General features: G+C 41.0%; 2 protein-coding genes across 2 annotated transcripts; both read right to left on the bottom strand.

Annotated features, from left to right (window-relative positions):
- Positions 1-12: 12 nt before the first annotated feature.
- ctsba (cathepsin Ba) lies at positions 13-6,145 on the bottom strand. The gene is made up of 11 exons (XM_076155926.1): positions 6,010-6,145; positions 3,486-3,613; positions 3,129-3,214; positions 2,794-2,908; positions 2,466-2,581; positions 2,040-2,125; positions 1,813-1,959; positions 1,544-1,660; positions 1,213-1,341; positions 709-785; positions 13-490 (listed from the first exon to the last, which is right to left on the bottom strand). Exons 2-10 carry the CDS (start codon positions 3,606-3,608, stop codon positions 712-714), a joined length of 993 nt encoding a protein of 330 aa, XP_076012041.1. The 5' UTR covers positions 3,609-3,613; positions 6,010-6,145; the 3' UTR covers positions 13-490; positions 709-711.
- A 1,129-nt stretch (positions 6,146-7,274) lies between these two features.
- On the bottom strand, positions 7,275-14,832 carry xkr5b (XK related 5b). Its single transcript, XM_076155310.1, has 11 exons — positions 14,724-14,832; positions 14,366-14,532; positions 13,701-13,834; positions 13,471-13,549; positions 13,183-13,352; positions 12,797-12,908; positions 12,499-12,666; positions 12,220-12,410; positions 12,044-12,109; positions 11,730-11,913; positions 7,275-11,242 (listed from the first exon to the last, which is right to left on the bottom strand). The coding sequence occupies exons 1-11, from the start codon at positions 14,801-14,803 to the stop codon at positions 10,650-10,652; spliced, it is 1,944 nt and encodes a 647-aa protein (XP_076011425.1). The 5' UTR covers positions 14,804-14,832; the 3' UTR covers positions 7,275-10,649.
- Positions 14,833-15,248: the final 416 nt, after the last annotated feature.

Here is a 15,248-nt window from a genome sequence, read left to right as displayed (position 1 = left end):
AGACACAGAAAACCACTTTCTAACTTTATTTCATTTCAGAACATGAAAACTTACTTCACCAATGCTTTGATCAATACAGAAATAAAACACTTCGAACCATAAAATCACATTGGAAAACATGAAACAGGCACCAAATACAGTGAATGCTTGCTGCAAATACAAGTGAATACCGAATGAATGACAAATAAAAATCAGTGAAAGTTAAAAATTCTAGCCACATTAAAAATGGCATTGGCATGAATTAGCAAGAGAATTGTTTTATTAATCAGTAGCTGTATTGGCTTAAGTTAAAGACATAAGCATGGTTCTACGACAGCAAAGGGTCTGCTTCAAACAGTGAAGAGAGAATGAGATGAAAACATTTCCCTCCTGTGCAAACTTTTGATTAATCTTGGCTTAAATTGTGCATTAACCCCAGGGCCTGGGCACTTAAACATGTTGAAGTGGTGTTTCCCTCTAGTGATTCAATGTCAACACTGCAGCTCAAAACCTACAAGACAAAAAAGCCACAAAGCACACAGGTAAGGCGATTTTGAACACATTCAGGCCATTTTTAGACCTGAAATCTAATGGAAGGTACAGATCAGTACGAGTCAGTTTGAGGCTAGAGCGCAAATTCGTCTGCTTTCTAAAATTACATCAAACTATGTGTTCAAAGAACGGTGGAGTTGTACACACACTGAGTTGTGATGCGTTGTGAGAACTTACATTTTATTTGGGAAGCCCTCCCACAATCTCAGACTCGATTCCACAGTGATCCTCCCCACGCAGGATCTTAAAGAATCCTATAGAAAACAAAAACAGTTTAGAATTGAATTAGTTCAGACTTCGAGAATTAGAAAACTCGACACCATGGTTATATTATCAATTATGTAGTTGTTGGATCAGTGTCTCATAAATGGAGGAGCATGATTGACCCCTTTGACATCACAAGGTTTACTTCTCACTGGTGTAGCAGGCCACAAAGAAAACTAAAGCCACTCTTAAGAGGTTGGGAGTAACCCTTGAGTCATGCATTAGCAAACTGGCTTCAGCAGTCTCATCAATACTTCACTGGAGTATGCGCTTTGTTGATGCAGTCTCTGTCTGTTGCTGCAACTTTGTTCTCCATGCAGTGCTACCAGACCTTATGTTGTAAGATAATGTGCCTCTGTACACTACACTCAATTACAATGTTGTTAAAATGATGACAATGCATTTCTATCCCCTCACCGTTATCTCCCCAGTCAGTGTTCCAGGAGTTGGCACAGAGCCAGTAGGGGACACCCTCCTCCTCCCCCCAGCCCAGCATCTTAATGGCATGTCCACCTAGTGCAGACCCAGACACGTGCTGATACACGCCTGGAGAGAGAGGAAAGAAAGGTGAGGGTCAATAAGTTGGCTGAGGAAATTTAAGAATTTTAATCTTTTAAGAAAGAACATTCTGAGCAAATTCTGCAGCAAGTGTGTTACCTCAGCAGTTTGGGACCATTCACATTTCCTCAGTATTAAGAGCATATACATTTCTGTCAGTGGGTGTGTGCGAGAGTGAGGGAGTACTTACCAGACTTGTACAGCAGAAAATCTTCAAAAACAGTAAAGGCTGCCTCTACTGGGCCATTCTGGAAGAGCTCAAGCTGAATCTGCTCCTGCTCTGCTGGCACGCTATAGGACGACTTACCTACATAACACAATGTTTTAGGATTCTGTGCACTGTGTGTCCAGATATAATCATGTTACATCAGCGGAATAGTTGCGAGGGAGCATACAGGGAACATAGTAGATACATGCACACAAACAGTAAGAAATCCTATAGCTTCTGCTTTTCCTTACCAAAGTGTTTGTCTTCTGCGTAGGCGGGTGTGTATCCACTTTTACACTGTTTCACACACTTGGGTGTAGTTCCACCCTCTCCAGTGCAGGAAGGTCTGGTACCGTTGACGTGGTGCTCACAGGGGGGGATGGAGTAGGGCCGGCAGCCTGTAGATACAAAGAGGATGCTAGAATGCCCCACACTTGACACCTCTGCAGAGGAAAACAAATGCTCCATCCTAACTCACCAAAGTTGGAGTCATAGAGACCACCAGACACCAGTCCAGCTTTGGTCCAGAAGTTCCAGGCAGCTGAAGGGTAGCCCCCATTGCAACTAGAAAGATGGGAAAAGTTGAATGTTTGTATATACATTCACATTAGTAAAGAAAATCACCATGCACACCATCTAAAAATGCTCTCACTGCAAGACACATTTTTTTATTTCAGTACTCGTAGCCATTACCTCGTGAGCACATTGGTGCACATAGGTGAATCAATTCCCTCAGCATTGAATATATAACAGAAACTTCATTTTAATTTGAATCTGACTTCTAATCTCAATAATATCATTTCCTTCTAAGGTCTATAGTGTGTAATCATACAGCAGCTCAGTGACACTTTCTAGTCGGGACGTTTGGAGGTGAAAACGGTGTTGACATGACGCTTCCTCTCACCCCATGCCACAACTGTGACAGCAAGATAGCAGATCCTCTGAGGAGATCTCCACCCTGACCTTAGCATTGCTATGGATACACACACGGTCTGAGATGGCCTCTGCAGCACCAAAAGCCTGTGGACGGAAGAACCAATACACAACACAGACAAACAATTAATTATCCAAGAATCAGACAAATGCAAAATTATAAAGCATTCACATAGGCACATGTATAACCCTTGATCATGTTATCAACCACAGCTGAACATTATTCATAATTTGGTATACAAATGTTTTCAAAACAACGAGCTTGTATAATCATATTAAAATATAAAAGTGTGTCTCACCCAGCAGGATCCGCAGGATCCTTGATCTCTGATCTCCTTCAAAGTGGTGCAGTTGGGCCACTGCTCTCTGGCATCAAAGTTCGTAGGCAGGTTCACAGGCCCAGCATACTTCACCCTGCAAAGACAACTTTGATCAATAACCCTTCAACAGATCAGCGTCATTACTGCAAATGAACATAGTGTCGGTATGATTAGTGACTGTATAAGAGGGGGAAGTTGATGCTTTCATTGATAAACAACCATAAGATGAACTGTGACCTCATGTGATTCTCATCCATACAACAACACCATCTAACCTCCTCAGACAGACACTGTGCATGTGATGCGAGACTCACATGACGGGCAGTTTCGGTCCATTCAGCAGTGTCCCACAGAGTTTCTGTACATAGCTGTAGTCGACATTATGGAAGTTGTGTCCAGCCTGCAGAAGTGATACAGAAACCTGTTATCAGAGGCTTCAGTACCCAATCAGGACCACATTTCATTTTTGGCACTATTGAAAATGCATCACACTGAAATTAAATCACTCCACTCTTTCTGGAACTGCATTATATACTTATTCCCTAAACTCTACAATAATCAAAAGGTTACCAAAAGGTAGCCCTCGTAGTCCATACACATTATTTCCCTTGCCCATTCTAATAGGGTCTTTGTATTACCGACTTATTTTTAAACAACACAATAACACTCACCTTCCAGGTGGTGTTGACCTTATTGATGTAGTTGACCATCTCACTGGACAGCGGCTGCAGACGCGGCCTGGCCAGGCTGACTGACAAGCTGGCAGCCAGCAACAGGAAGGCTGAACGCCACATTGTGCCTGTGAGATACAGAATAAGGAGAAAGCAGGTTTGTTTATTCAACTCACAATATTCTCACAAATTCAATCACTTAACTTTGCCACAAAATATCTGAGACCATGAATAAAATCAGCGAAGGGCAGTTATGAATCTCACTGAACTATAAAGAGACACTTCTGCTATGTAACCAATGTAAGCCTGAGACTCGCTTTCCTACAACCACAGGTTTCTAATGAAATCCTCACTCGTATTGTGAGAGCGCACTGAAACTTCACAGTCAACTAGACATAGTGATTCTGATGGTTTAGGGTCCTCAGATGTCAAGCAGACCAAACCTCTCATGCCCACCCATGCTAGACCAAGATATCTCCCGTGGTTGCACAGCAGATTCTGACTCAGCATTGGCAGTCAGCGAGGCGTGAACGCTCAACAAACAGTCCACAGACTTAATCACTAGTCATTTCTTAATCCTATACTTTACATTCAGAACCAGCACACATTACATTCTACTTAGGAATATTTGAATGTCCAATATTCACAAAAAATAAAGTACATTGGTTTTCAATTCCTACAGATAAACACTATAGTACATAGTAGTAGGAAAAAATGAATAAACTTCACAGAAAGTGCATTTGTATAAAATAATGAAATGTGTCTTCTCTTGATAGGCATAAATCCAGGGCATAAGAACAGAGGTGAAGGCTCCACTGCATATCCAATCAGCTCCAGCCAACAACGGCCTGGTCCATTAGAGGATCATAATGTAGCATATACAAAAGAAAACAGCAGAATGTGATGTGCTCTGGCTGGTTGAAGTCCAACCAGAAATAAAAAAATCAATAACAATGCAGACACTGTTCTATTATCTTATAATGGCTCTACAGTTGAAGTTGAGCCAGTCCTCAGTGCTTCCACCACATAACTGGCCCAGTGAGCCATCTAGAAACTAAACATGTCTGTTCAGGTACATGCTGTCTATTCTCAACACTAAGCGATTGAGCTGATAAGTTGTTTTGGTCACTGGCTGTTTGAATGTTAGACTCGCTCATGCTTTTATCTCCTAACCATCAATCAGAGGGAGTTCGCTGAGATGGCTGTGATATCGCATGATTTAAAAACAATGAGCTTAATCATCTAAAAGTGCAACAGAGAAGTGAAAACATGAAATTCCCTGTTAGAGAAAACCATCTTTATCCGACAGATGTGCTGCTCCTTGTAGCCCAACCACCCAAACATTCACCCAAAATACAGTGCACAGCAGTGGTTACTTACTTACTGTGTGCTGTGGAAAATGTAGCTGAATTAAAGAATGAATGAATGACAATGAAATAGCTTAATCCTTTAGTCCTCAAGAAGAATTAAACTGCATTTCAAGATGCGTTTGAAAACCACAGAGGAATTTTTCTGATTCATTTTAGAGAAGTGGTTCTAACTCTCAGATTTGTAGCTGAGACCATTTCCTGGGTGTGATTGAGGGAAGTGTGCACTTTGGGTCTTGTGTTTGGCTGCATGACCATTTCACATGTTGATGAGTGGGATTCAAACCGTCTCTAGCTAAACACTGTTACATTTCCTCTGTGTGGGAGGTTTAAACATGAAGACAGAAACTAGTGACGTCACATTAGGTTGAGTTCAGCTCAGCTAAAAGCTACAAGGGGACATTTGATGCCTCCAGTATAAAAGGTCAACTATTTTCTTTTTCCACTTCCTTATGATACCTTTCTTACTCTTTTATTCCAAGCATGGCATTGGAACCCACAAACTAGAATCAAAGATATGCTGTGATGTGTAACATTAGACTAAGACAATGTGAAGCTACAGCCTAAAAATGCATATGGATTTGAGACTAGAATATGCATTTGGTAAATTTTTGTACTAAAGAAAAGTGAACAAAAAAAAAAAATGTACAGGCATGTGAATGAAGGACTTAATGACCAGCTGTCAGGGAATAAGTCAACACAATGACTTAAAGGTTTCATTTGTATGACATAAAACTGATTTGACTACCATTCCCTCAAAGTAAAAACAGTGCCCAAGGGTTAGGCAGAATTTGACACAGACAGACATTTATCACTTTCCATTTCTCATTTTTACTGCTTCAGGTTTCGAGCTCTTTTTAACATAGTAGCTCAGATGTTTTACACCAAAGGCGACGCTTCCATTCCGCAGGTGAGTCGGACTCATTTCAGTAAATTAACGTCAGGTGTGTAGAAGAAACAAGAAACCCCGAATATAAAGTTTAACACTTAAATGACACGCAAGGACTCACGTTCACATTTTAATAAGCGTAAAGTATTAACACGTGTTGTCTGAACAAGATTATGGGAAGAGTTTGGATCCGATTTCACACAGTAACAGCACTAAATAAACCACCTGGAGATGAATAACGTGAAGAACAAAGTAGTAAATCAGTTACCTGTAATCTCTCTGCTGGAGTCAACTTGCTTAAGGCTTCAGCTTCAGCTTCCCACAACGTCTGTGTAACAAAACAAATGTGCACGTTAATCAGACTCCTCCTCTGCTGTTGTGTCCGGTAAGCATGTGATCCAGTCACGTGTCCTTCTCTCATGTGACCTCGTTCCTCTTTATGGGCCGGGCCGGGCGTCGTCCCTAAAGTAGACTACGAGTAAATTAATACATTGAAATTGCTGTTTTCATTAATTAATTAATTAGTAATTCATGAAAGGGGACACGCTCAACACAAAATAGATTAAGGTAACGGCATAGGCAAGAAGACAGACAACAAACTGTAATGTTTCAATTTCACAGCTAGATGGCGCTACACCGCTTCATGTATCAATCCGCCTGCCTCCACTACGAACCATGAGCTACCTGCCTGTCGATATCACATTTTTAACCCTTTCCAATAGTTTGACTGAGGGACTAATTTGTGTCTCACTCACCTGCACACTGCTGCAAGTAAGACTTTGTTTAGTTTTTTATTTGACTAAATCATTTTTGCAAAAAGCATCTCTGAATATATGTATGTATATATATAAAAATAAAAGGTCAAATAACTAATAATACATTAAACAGTGGGTGTCCAGCAGGCACTCTGATGTCCCCTTGTTTCACAAAATTAGGCCAAATGAGCCAAATCACAGTATCCTATCAAAGGTATTGATGCAAGTGAGATGTATAGTATATGGCTAATGGTCATTTCTACGTTTGTAAGCTGTCATTGTTCTCACCTCTTATGTTATTGCTTCTTTGGGTGTCCAGTGATCTAACTGATGATGAATGACTGGCTCACTGACCACAGGCGATGCCGACTATCTTAGGCAGCTGCTTTCTCTTCCTCTCCTCACTCTGTCATCTGACCTTCAAAGTGATGAGATGGGAGAAATACAGTTTGCCTTTATTAAAGAATATGTCCTTATATGAACCTAGTAAGAGACCGAAATGCCTCTTTTAACTTAGTGACAGAGAGCACATTGTTTGTTTTAATCAAAAGACTTACCTAAACTATTACTTTACAGTCTGAACCTGAGCTGCAGCGTATATATCAGTTGGATCAGCTGCCTTCAAGTCACATTGATAAATATTACATATATTAGTGTTATTTCATATAAACATTATGTTGAGAGTTTAGCGTTCCTAGGTAGCTGTCTTATTAATATTACAATGTCACTCATTTTAAATAACTGAGTCAGCATTAAAATACACCTTTGTGATCATTGATTGATTATTTTATTTTGCCACAACAACAGCAGTTACTGAATAACCACCACCACCCACAGTTGCTTTGGGGAAATCCTTGTTGATACGAGGTGTTGCATGTTGTCCAGTGATGAGGTGAACAATTAATCAGCACACAAATTCCAGCTTACCAGTGAATTTGACACTATGTTGTCTTGTAAAACTTCAGCATTAAACATTTACCACAGCTGTTCACATGTCTTGTAACAGTAAATGTGGCCAAATAAAAAAGATCAGAAACACAAAGTACAAAGTGACTGAAAATAGAATCAGGTGAAAAGGCTATCACACACCTACACGCACGCAAGCACACACACATCAGGCGCACAAAGCAAAGCACACTGTACAAAATATAAGGCAGTGCAGTCATGGACAAGCATGGCAGCCAATACTTGTGTTTCTACAAGGCGGGGACGCTGACTCATGGTGATCTAGCAAAGGCATTTAGCGATGCATTTAAAGCATGTGAGCATTCTGTTTATCTCAGTGCACTAAGATTACATTTCACTTAAGCTGGATTATTGCTTTTGCACACAGATACATTCTAGCAATTGCATTTGACTAATGTAATATGTGCGGTTATATTGAAGTGCTTTCTGTCTCTATGGCAGTCCATGTCTCTGTGTATGAAAGAGTAACATGCAGTGATTGTGTCATCTATCTTCAGGTCATGATACTGCACATAGATAACAATTTCACACAGTTTGATAAAGAGGTTCTGCCACAAGCATGCTTTGCTTTACTTTGTACTTTTGTTCCAAAAGCTACACGACATTTTACCGTCTCTGCCCCATGTGTCATAACCTTAAACATGAGAAGCCCAACCACTTTCACTCTATATACAGAAAAGGTGAAATAACATTAAAGTAAACAAATGAATAGAACATATAAAGAGCAGCTCAACAGAAGACAAATATGTCACATTCTATGTTTAAAAGGAGATTTTACATTTCACAATAAACACATAACTTTCATAACATTACATAATACTGACTTTGACATGAAACATAGCAGCTCCTACTGTATATTAATCAAATCACATCGTTTCTCAACCTTATTTCTGAATGTTTTTGTCACATTGGGATTCAGATTGACTGAGGTAGGAGTTAAATTGATGGACGGAGGGTAAAGCAACTGAACCGTGGGCTTTACAGCAGAGTACAGATTTCATATAGAGTTACAACTGTTTGTTGTTTTCACATTTCGATGCATGAGGTTATAAACATAAGCAACTTTAAGTAGTTTTTGTTCAAGAAGACGCTGTAAATATTCAAACCCCATCAGTGCTACAAAACCGTTTATAAGTCATTTTGCTTTGTGAACACGTCCCTTTCTTCCTGTCTGTGTCAGTAGAGTGTAATGTCATGCATACACTGCTGAATTGTGACAGAATAAATAAACTCTTGACAAAACCAAATGAAGGGTTTATGCTCGCTGTGATGGATTATCGTCACCTGTGGAAGTTGCATCCAATATGACATGACAATGAATTGCAACATTACCAGCTGAGCCCCAACTTAATGAACTACATCGTGTACACACAACTGCAGGAACACTGCATAGTCACAACATAGACGATGGGCACAAACTTGAAAAAACACACAAGCATTACATCCTACAAAACTGGAAGCTGTTCTTTAGCAGCTGATTTCAGGCACAGCTTAAATTACTCAGTACACTGGTTCACAATTACATCTTTAACTTTCTTTACAAAGCAGTTACTCAGTTTCTACATAAGCAAAATGAGCAACACCACATCCAGCATATTAGTGATGTGGTTTGAAACCTAAAGGGTGACAGTAAATGATGCTGAATACAGGAAGAACAGAAGCCATGCCACAGGTAAATAGAAGAATGCCAGATTTGAAACTTTAAAGCACCGTTTTGTAATGTGTTTTTAATTTGGTCAGAAAAACATCATCATTAGTGGCAAACTCGACTTCTGTCCTGAAACATGCAGGATTGGTGCCACAGAAATTCACACTAACAGTTCGGAGAAAGTTCACGTCAATATGGCTGGATTGAAAATGCATCTTTGCTTCTGTTTTGTCCTTCTGCCAACACTAAGAGAACTAAAGACCCAATATTAGTGTATTCCTGCTGTTCCCTTTTTTCATTAAACCAATGTACAATAAAACAATGATTGTCAGAGATGTTCATGATCGTAGCTACATCCTGTCTGCTTCAAACAAATATATACAGACACCAATGATGTTCTGCAGAAATTGTCTATATCTTGTATGTTTCCTTGGACATTTATGTAGTCAGAACCAATGTATTTATTCATACTTTGTGGTAGGTTCATTAAACCAGGCAAAAACAAATGTATTAGTCTCAAATGCATATAATATAATACAAATAAGAGGGGAATCGACCTTCCTTTTACTTTCTATATAGCTGCTAAATTACCCTTGGACAAACTAAGATATTATAATATAATAGTATTATATTACACATTTACAGGATATCACACTTTTAGCTGTACCTTTCTACTGTAAAGTGCTGACTCACTAAAATGATTGCATTTACAATATATCTTTTGACATTTATCAGGCTGACAACCTTAGGAAATAAAGACAGCTGACTTGTTGTATAACTGACGGGGATGCTGAAAATTTAATTTTAAAAGTTTTGCAAAAATAATAACAGTATTAAATGGATTATATTTGATCATTATTGATTTTATGTTGACTATTTCAACGAATTAAGGAAAGCACTGCGATTATTAAATGAAATTCAATTCTGCACAGCACCATGGCATTTGGTCTTGAGTTATTTGGTCTTTTTTAACAAATCAAGCCATTATTTCTTCCAAAATCTACAATTAGCAAATGGGACGGATTATTTTATGTCCTATTCCTTTTTATTCCCCATTAAACGTTCATGGACTAATTGCTGACTCATGGATGTCATCAATGTGTCCTTTAACATCAGAAAATCCATCATCACACATCTCAGGATTTATTTTTGAGTAATATGGTTGAGTTCTCTCTTCAACTTCACCAGTGGTAATGTAATGTAAATGTACTCCCTGAAAAGGAGAGATGCTTCATTGCATTAGATTCTCTGTGGTTAGAAATCATTAAAAAGTAACAGTTGATGTTCAATGACATGTCATTCAACATTAACCGTATGTATATTGTCCAGTGTCTGTTGATGATGTTGATGAGTAACAAAGTTCTACACTAATTTATTCTCCAATTCTATTATACAGTTTGAATCCAAATATCTGATATCATGTCAGGGGGGAAAATGTGATTAGGGATTGATAGAATATATCATATCAAATCCAATAACTACGCATATCAAAATCAATGCACCTAACAAAAATGAAAAAGATTTAAATATGACTGCTCCTTACACTGCCCTCTCTCTAGGGTCCACCAGCTGGACTATCTGTTTGCGAGCGTGGGAGATGACTGGAGTAAGCGGTGTGATTGGAGTACCAGGTGTAGAAGCAGCGGGGGTCGACGCAGAAGGGGTGGACCCACCGGGGGTCCCACTGGGGGTCGGGCCTGGTGTGGTACCAGGGGTGGCAGGGATGATAACAACAGGTGTCAGGCCTGGACTTTCTGCCCCAGCTCGGGGCTCCAGTCGTGGAGTGGATGTGACAAAACGGGCCTCTCTGATCCGGTACGGGCTTCGGTAGCTGGAGATGGGTGACAGCTCGGAGCCCCAGCCAAGATAGCTCCCGCTGGATGGAGACTGTGCATCGGCACTAAAATACAGTGTTGTACTGGACTCTGCTGGCTTTTTCTCCGGGGAACCAATCACGAGAGGGGAGCGCCGTTCAGGCGACCAGCCGGGGGTCTTGATATCCAGAGAGCCTGGTGAGGACGAGGCCTCAGTCAGGTTTGCAGCAAAACTGTCGATGTGGCGCAGGCTTCCTGGTTGCCGGGGAGATGAGGGCGTTGGTGAGCCGTAAGCAGCACTCTGAAACTCCTCATCACCTTTGAGACATAAATCAAAAGGTGAGGTTGGTATAAAACACTACAGATAAAGGTATGTTAGAGGGCAGACTTCTCTCAAGGACTACAGTTGCCAAATGTGTGTGTTAGTGATAGTTATGTAATCTACACATAGCTTGGCTATGCTGTTCAAGGCTATAGTCAAGATGAAGGACCATTTATCAATTAGGAATGTAATTAACAAAAGTCAATAGAATCAAGAATAAAGTCTTCCTCTCTAAGAGAAGCGGGCCCCCCTTTCATAAACAACAACAGCATGCTTAAAGTGTCATTAAAGGACATTGAACACTGATGGACTGAACATCATCCATCAACCAACCTAGGGATGTTAAGTGACACACTCATATCTGAACTGTTGGTGAGTCACTGGCTTTATCTGTGGCCCAACACAGTCCTTAACAGTGATTCTATTTGTCTGGTCCCTGTGTGTATGCTGTTAGCTGGGTTCAGTGCTTATCACATATCCAACCTTTATCTTCTGACGGTAGAGCGCTGGAATCTTCTTCAGCAGTCTCTTCAGGAAAGACTTCCTGGACTGGGATGAGTTCTGGGAGCTTCTTCACAGCGTGGATTGTTGTGGGAGGAGTTTTTCTCACTGGTCTGGCCACCACAGTTGAGGGGACGGGCTTTGGTGGTTGGGCAATTTCGATCACCTGGGGGCAAGCACAGGTCAACCTTTGATGGCAGACATTTAACTTAAACATGGACAAAAACATTCTATACAAAATGTCTTTATACTGTTCAGCTGTTAAACAAAGATCTTGCCTGTGGGGGTTGGATCACCTGTGCTGGAGCTGTTTGGGGAGCTGGGTGTAAAACTTGAGGAACCTGTGGTGGAAGAGGTTGGACCTGACAAGTGAAGAACAAGCATCCACTTTCATTTCCACAGCATTAGATGATATAATAGTTAGTGTCGCTACTATTGCCAACATCTCTCTGACACCAAACTGACAACAAACCTGAGGGATGTGAGACTCATCAGGGGTGTGAACCTCCTCAGAAAGACCCATCAATCCAGCCAGACCTCCCTCGCCATAAGCAGACCAGATTTTGACCACATCCCCCGTCTTCAGAGCCAGGCGAATCAGCAGCCAGTGGTGATGTTTCCAGCCTTCCCATTGGTGAGGAAGGTCCATTAGGGTCCCACCTCCTGATGAAGTGAACAGTAACAGTTATAGAAAGACATTCTGATCAACCAAAAGCAGAGAGATAGACAGACTGTTAAAAAAGGAACAGACCAGACAGTGTTGCATGGCGATGGAAGGTGGGTGTGGCTTTCTCCTCCAGTGACAGCGTGGAGCCCCTCTCTGTGCACGCTCCACCTATCCCCCTGTGACGAATACTCTGGAAGATCTCGAAGGACTTGGGGTGGAGGAAACGGTAGTACAGCACTAATGCTATCACTCCTGCAGAGAGAGGACCAGACAAATGTGAGGATGAAACTAAGAATGTGTGAGTGCACAGAGGTATCAGTCCCATCTAGATGGTACAGATGTGGACAGCATCTTGAAGAAAGTAAGATTCCTGCAGACTCACCAATGAGGAAGCAGCAGAACACAGCAGCTGGGATGCCCACAGTGTCCCACGATATCATGGTAAACAACCAGGAGGAAGCCAGAAGAAGTAAAGCGTTCTCCAAGAACATGGCCTGAAGAACAAGGGACAGAAACAAGACTCTACCTTCTTCCTTCATTTCCTACATCTTGATTCAAATTCAGCTTGAGTCTTAAATTCAGCTGTTCTATGTTTTGGAGAGCATAAGAAATTGTTCATATATTTACTCAGTTATGCACAAATTCATTTATTATCTCCATTAAGGTTATGGCTGCTATATGCATTATGAAACTAGGAGATTTAAATCGATGACAAATAAACACAAGCGTGACCTACACAGACAGACACACACACAAAAACACACATACCAGGTAGAATCCAGCCATGCGGTATCTGGATTGTCCATATTTAACATTGAGGAATAGGAAGATGTGAATGGCTCCCAGAACAAGGTTGAAGATTCTCCATCGGGTTGTTGAGCGGATGATGTCAGTCTGCTGGGACACCATCCAGAAGGTTGCACCCAGCCAATGCACTCCTGACACACACACACACACATACAGTTTGCCCACATGAAAAAAGCCTACGATTCATGTATATAAATACCTAAACTAGCAGGATGGGTTATAGCATAAGGTCTAGGTGTCCTGACTCACCAATTACTCCCAGAATCCACTGTTTGAAGATACGTGTGAACAACATGAGAACGGCAAATCGAGATCCCAACATACTGACCTGTAGACAGAGAAACAAACCTGTCACATTCACCATCTGTCCCACTCTCACTGTCTCATACAACCACACAAACAAAGCAGTTTAAAACTCAGAACACACACAGGCACATTGTTTCAATATATAATAGTCAATATAATAAAGACCCCCCCACCCTCCACAGCAGTCGACAGAGAATGGCAGCAGGGGTCATTTGTAGGTGTCCTGGTCTGATGAGAGAACAGGCTCTGGCATAGAGGACCAGGGCCCAGGCGAGGGACAAGAGACATACTGCAAAACACACTGAGGCTGGAGGGGACAGACAGGGAGACAAGGAGAGACAAGGAGACGGACAAGAGACAGAAGCAAAGGTGAACACATTGTAAAGCCTGATAAATACTAAAGCCTGGCTGATACTGGATATTTCAGGCTGGAGCTGATACAGATATTTGAGTCGTAAACTCCAAATACAAAAACGTTGTAAACAAGCAAGGGTAATGTGTTTTTTTTTACAGTAGGACAATAAAACTGCAAATGTTAATATAAGGTACAGTACTATACAATATAATTGATAATCACTAGTAACAACAGTAACAGTAACAATACAAACATGTTTCAAATCCACATATGAGGTTCACCATTAAATAAGCTAAATGTGCTGATTCATCTTTCAATAACTGCAGCATATTTAACCTAAAGAAACATCTCTGATGGACAAATCTCTATAAGATAGGGTCCATGAACTAATCCAGATCTATATGTGTGCTGATCCATGATGTGTATATGTTCAGTGATCCCTGCTGCTGCCCATGGACAGATCATCTCCTCCTGTCTCAGTACCTGGAGATTTGATTCCAATATCAGTGCAGATGAGTACGTAGGTATGCAGCAACGTTTGAGGCAGAGTGACCAACAAAGCCTCCAGGAGACGCAAGGCAGACACATCAGCCTGCTGCATGATCTCGCCATACACATCCTCCTCAGGAAGTCGCATACACTCCCACAACCTGTGAGTGAGGTGAAAAGGAAGCAGGAAGAGAAGACAATGTAATCATATACAGCAATCAACTTTCACATAATATTTATTAGTCTCATACTATAAACTGTCCTTCTCCATCTGTGCAGAATCATTCATTGACAAATCAAAGCAAATGACCATCCCAGTTTCTCATTATTCCCCTCCATCCCATTGTCCCACCTTTGGAATATACCCAGGTGCAGTATGTGTGTCCAGGTGAGAGACTTCCTGCGGATGCGTCCATCAGACAGGTACCACATGTAGCTGAGCCACTGAGGAAGCCAACCTATATGAAAACAAATAACATGAGGAACATATACAGTATCTGTCTCTGCATACTAAATATAGTGGTAGAAGAGAGTCCTACCTCTATAAACCCTCCCACCCGAGAACATGAGACATTACTGGCTTAAAAACAGACATTCAATATGACTTAAAGGTCCTGGTGCTAATGTCATACAGCAGCACACAGCTTCGACCAGCTGGGTGGCACAAGTGGAAAACACACACTGCTAGGTCCTTTTCAATACAACTAGGCATCTGTGATCATGTCCCTTTTGTAGCACTACAGCGACCCCTACTGGGAGTTAGCAGCAGCAAGGAAAGTCTACTACCAAACATGTAGTACTATGACTCTGTGTACAGTGATGAACCCTTTGGAATTATTCAAGAATATGTTGAAGAACCTATTCTATCTATCATCTG

The sequence above is a fragment of the Genypterus blacodes genome, unplaced genomic scaffold (genome assembly GCF_046128005.1).
Source record: "Genypterus blacodes isolate CSIRO-AG114 ecotype Tasmania unplaced genomic scaffold, CSIRO-AGI_Gbla_v1 ptg000067l_1, whole genome shotgun sequence".
Lineage (NCBI taxonomy): Eukaryota > Metazoa > Chordata > Actinopteri > Ophidiiformes > Ophidiidae > Genypterus > Genypterus blacodes.
This window is presented reverse-complemented; position numbering and strand designations above follow the sequence as displayed.

Coding starts and splice junctions, on each gene's coding strand:
- xkr5b (XM_076155310.1), bottom strand. CDS start 14,803: ATGTGGTACCTGTCTGATGGACGCATCCGCAGGAAGTCTCTCACCTGG. Junction 14,533..14,723: donor CACCTGGGTATATTCCAAAG/GTGGGACAATGG, acceptor CCTCACTCACAG/GTTGTGGGAGTGTATGCGAC. Junction 12,411..12,498: donor TCGCCATGCAACACTGTCTG/GTCTGTTCCTTT, acceptor TCACTTCATCAG/GAGGTGGGACCCTAATGGAC.
- ctsba (XM_076155926.1), bottom strand. CDS start 3,608: ATGTGGCGTTCAGCCTTCCTGTTGCTGGCTGCCAGCTTGTCAGTCAGC. Junction 2,582..2,793: donor GATCCTGCGGATCCTGCTGG/GTGAGACACACT, acceptor TTCCGTCCACAG/GCTTTTGGTGCTGCAGAGGC. Junction 1,342..1,543: donor TTTTCTGCTGTACAAGTCTG/GTAAGTACTCCC, acceptor CTCTCTCTCCAG/GCGTGTATCAGCACGTGTCT.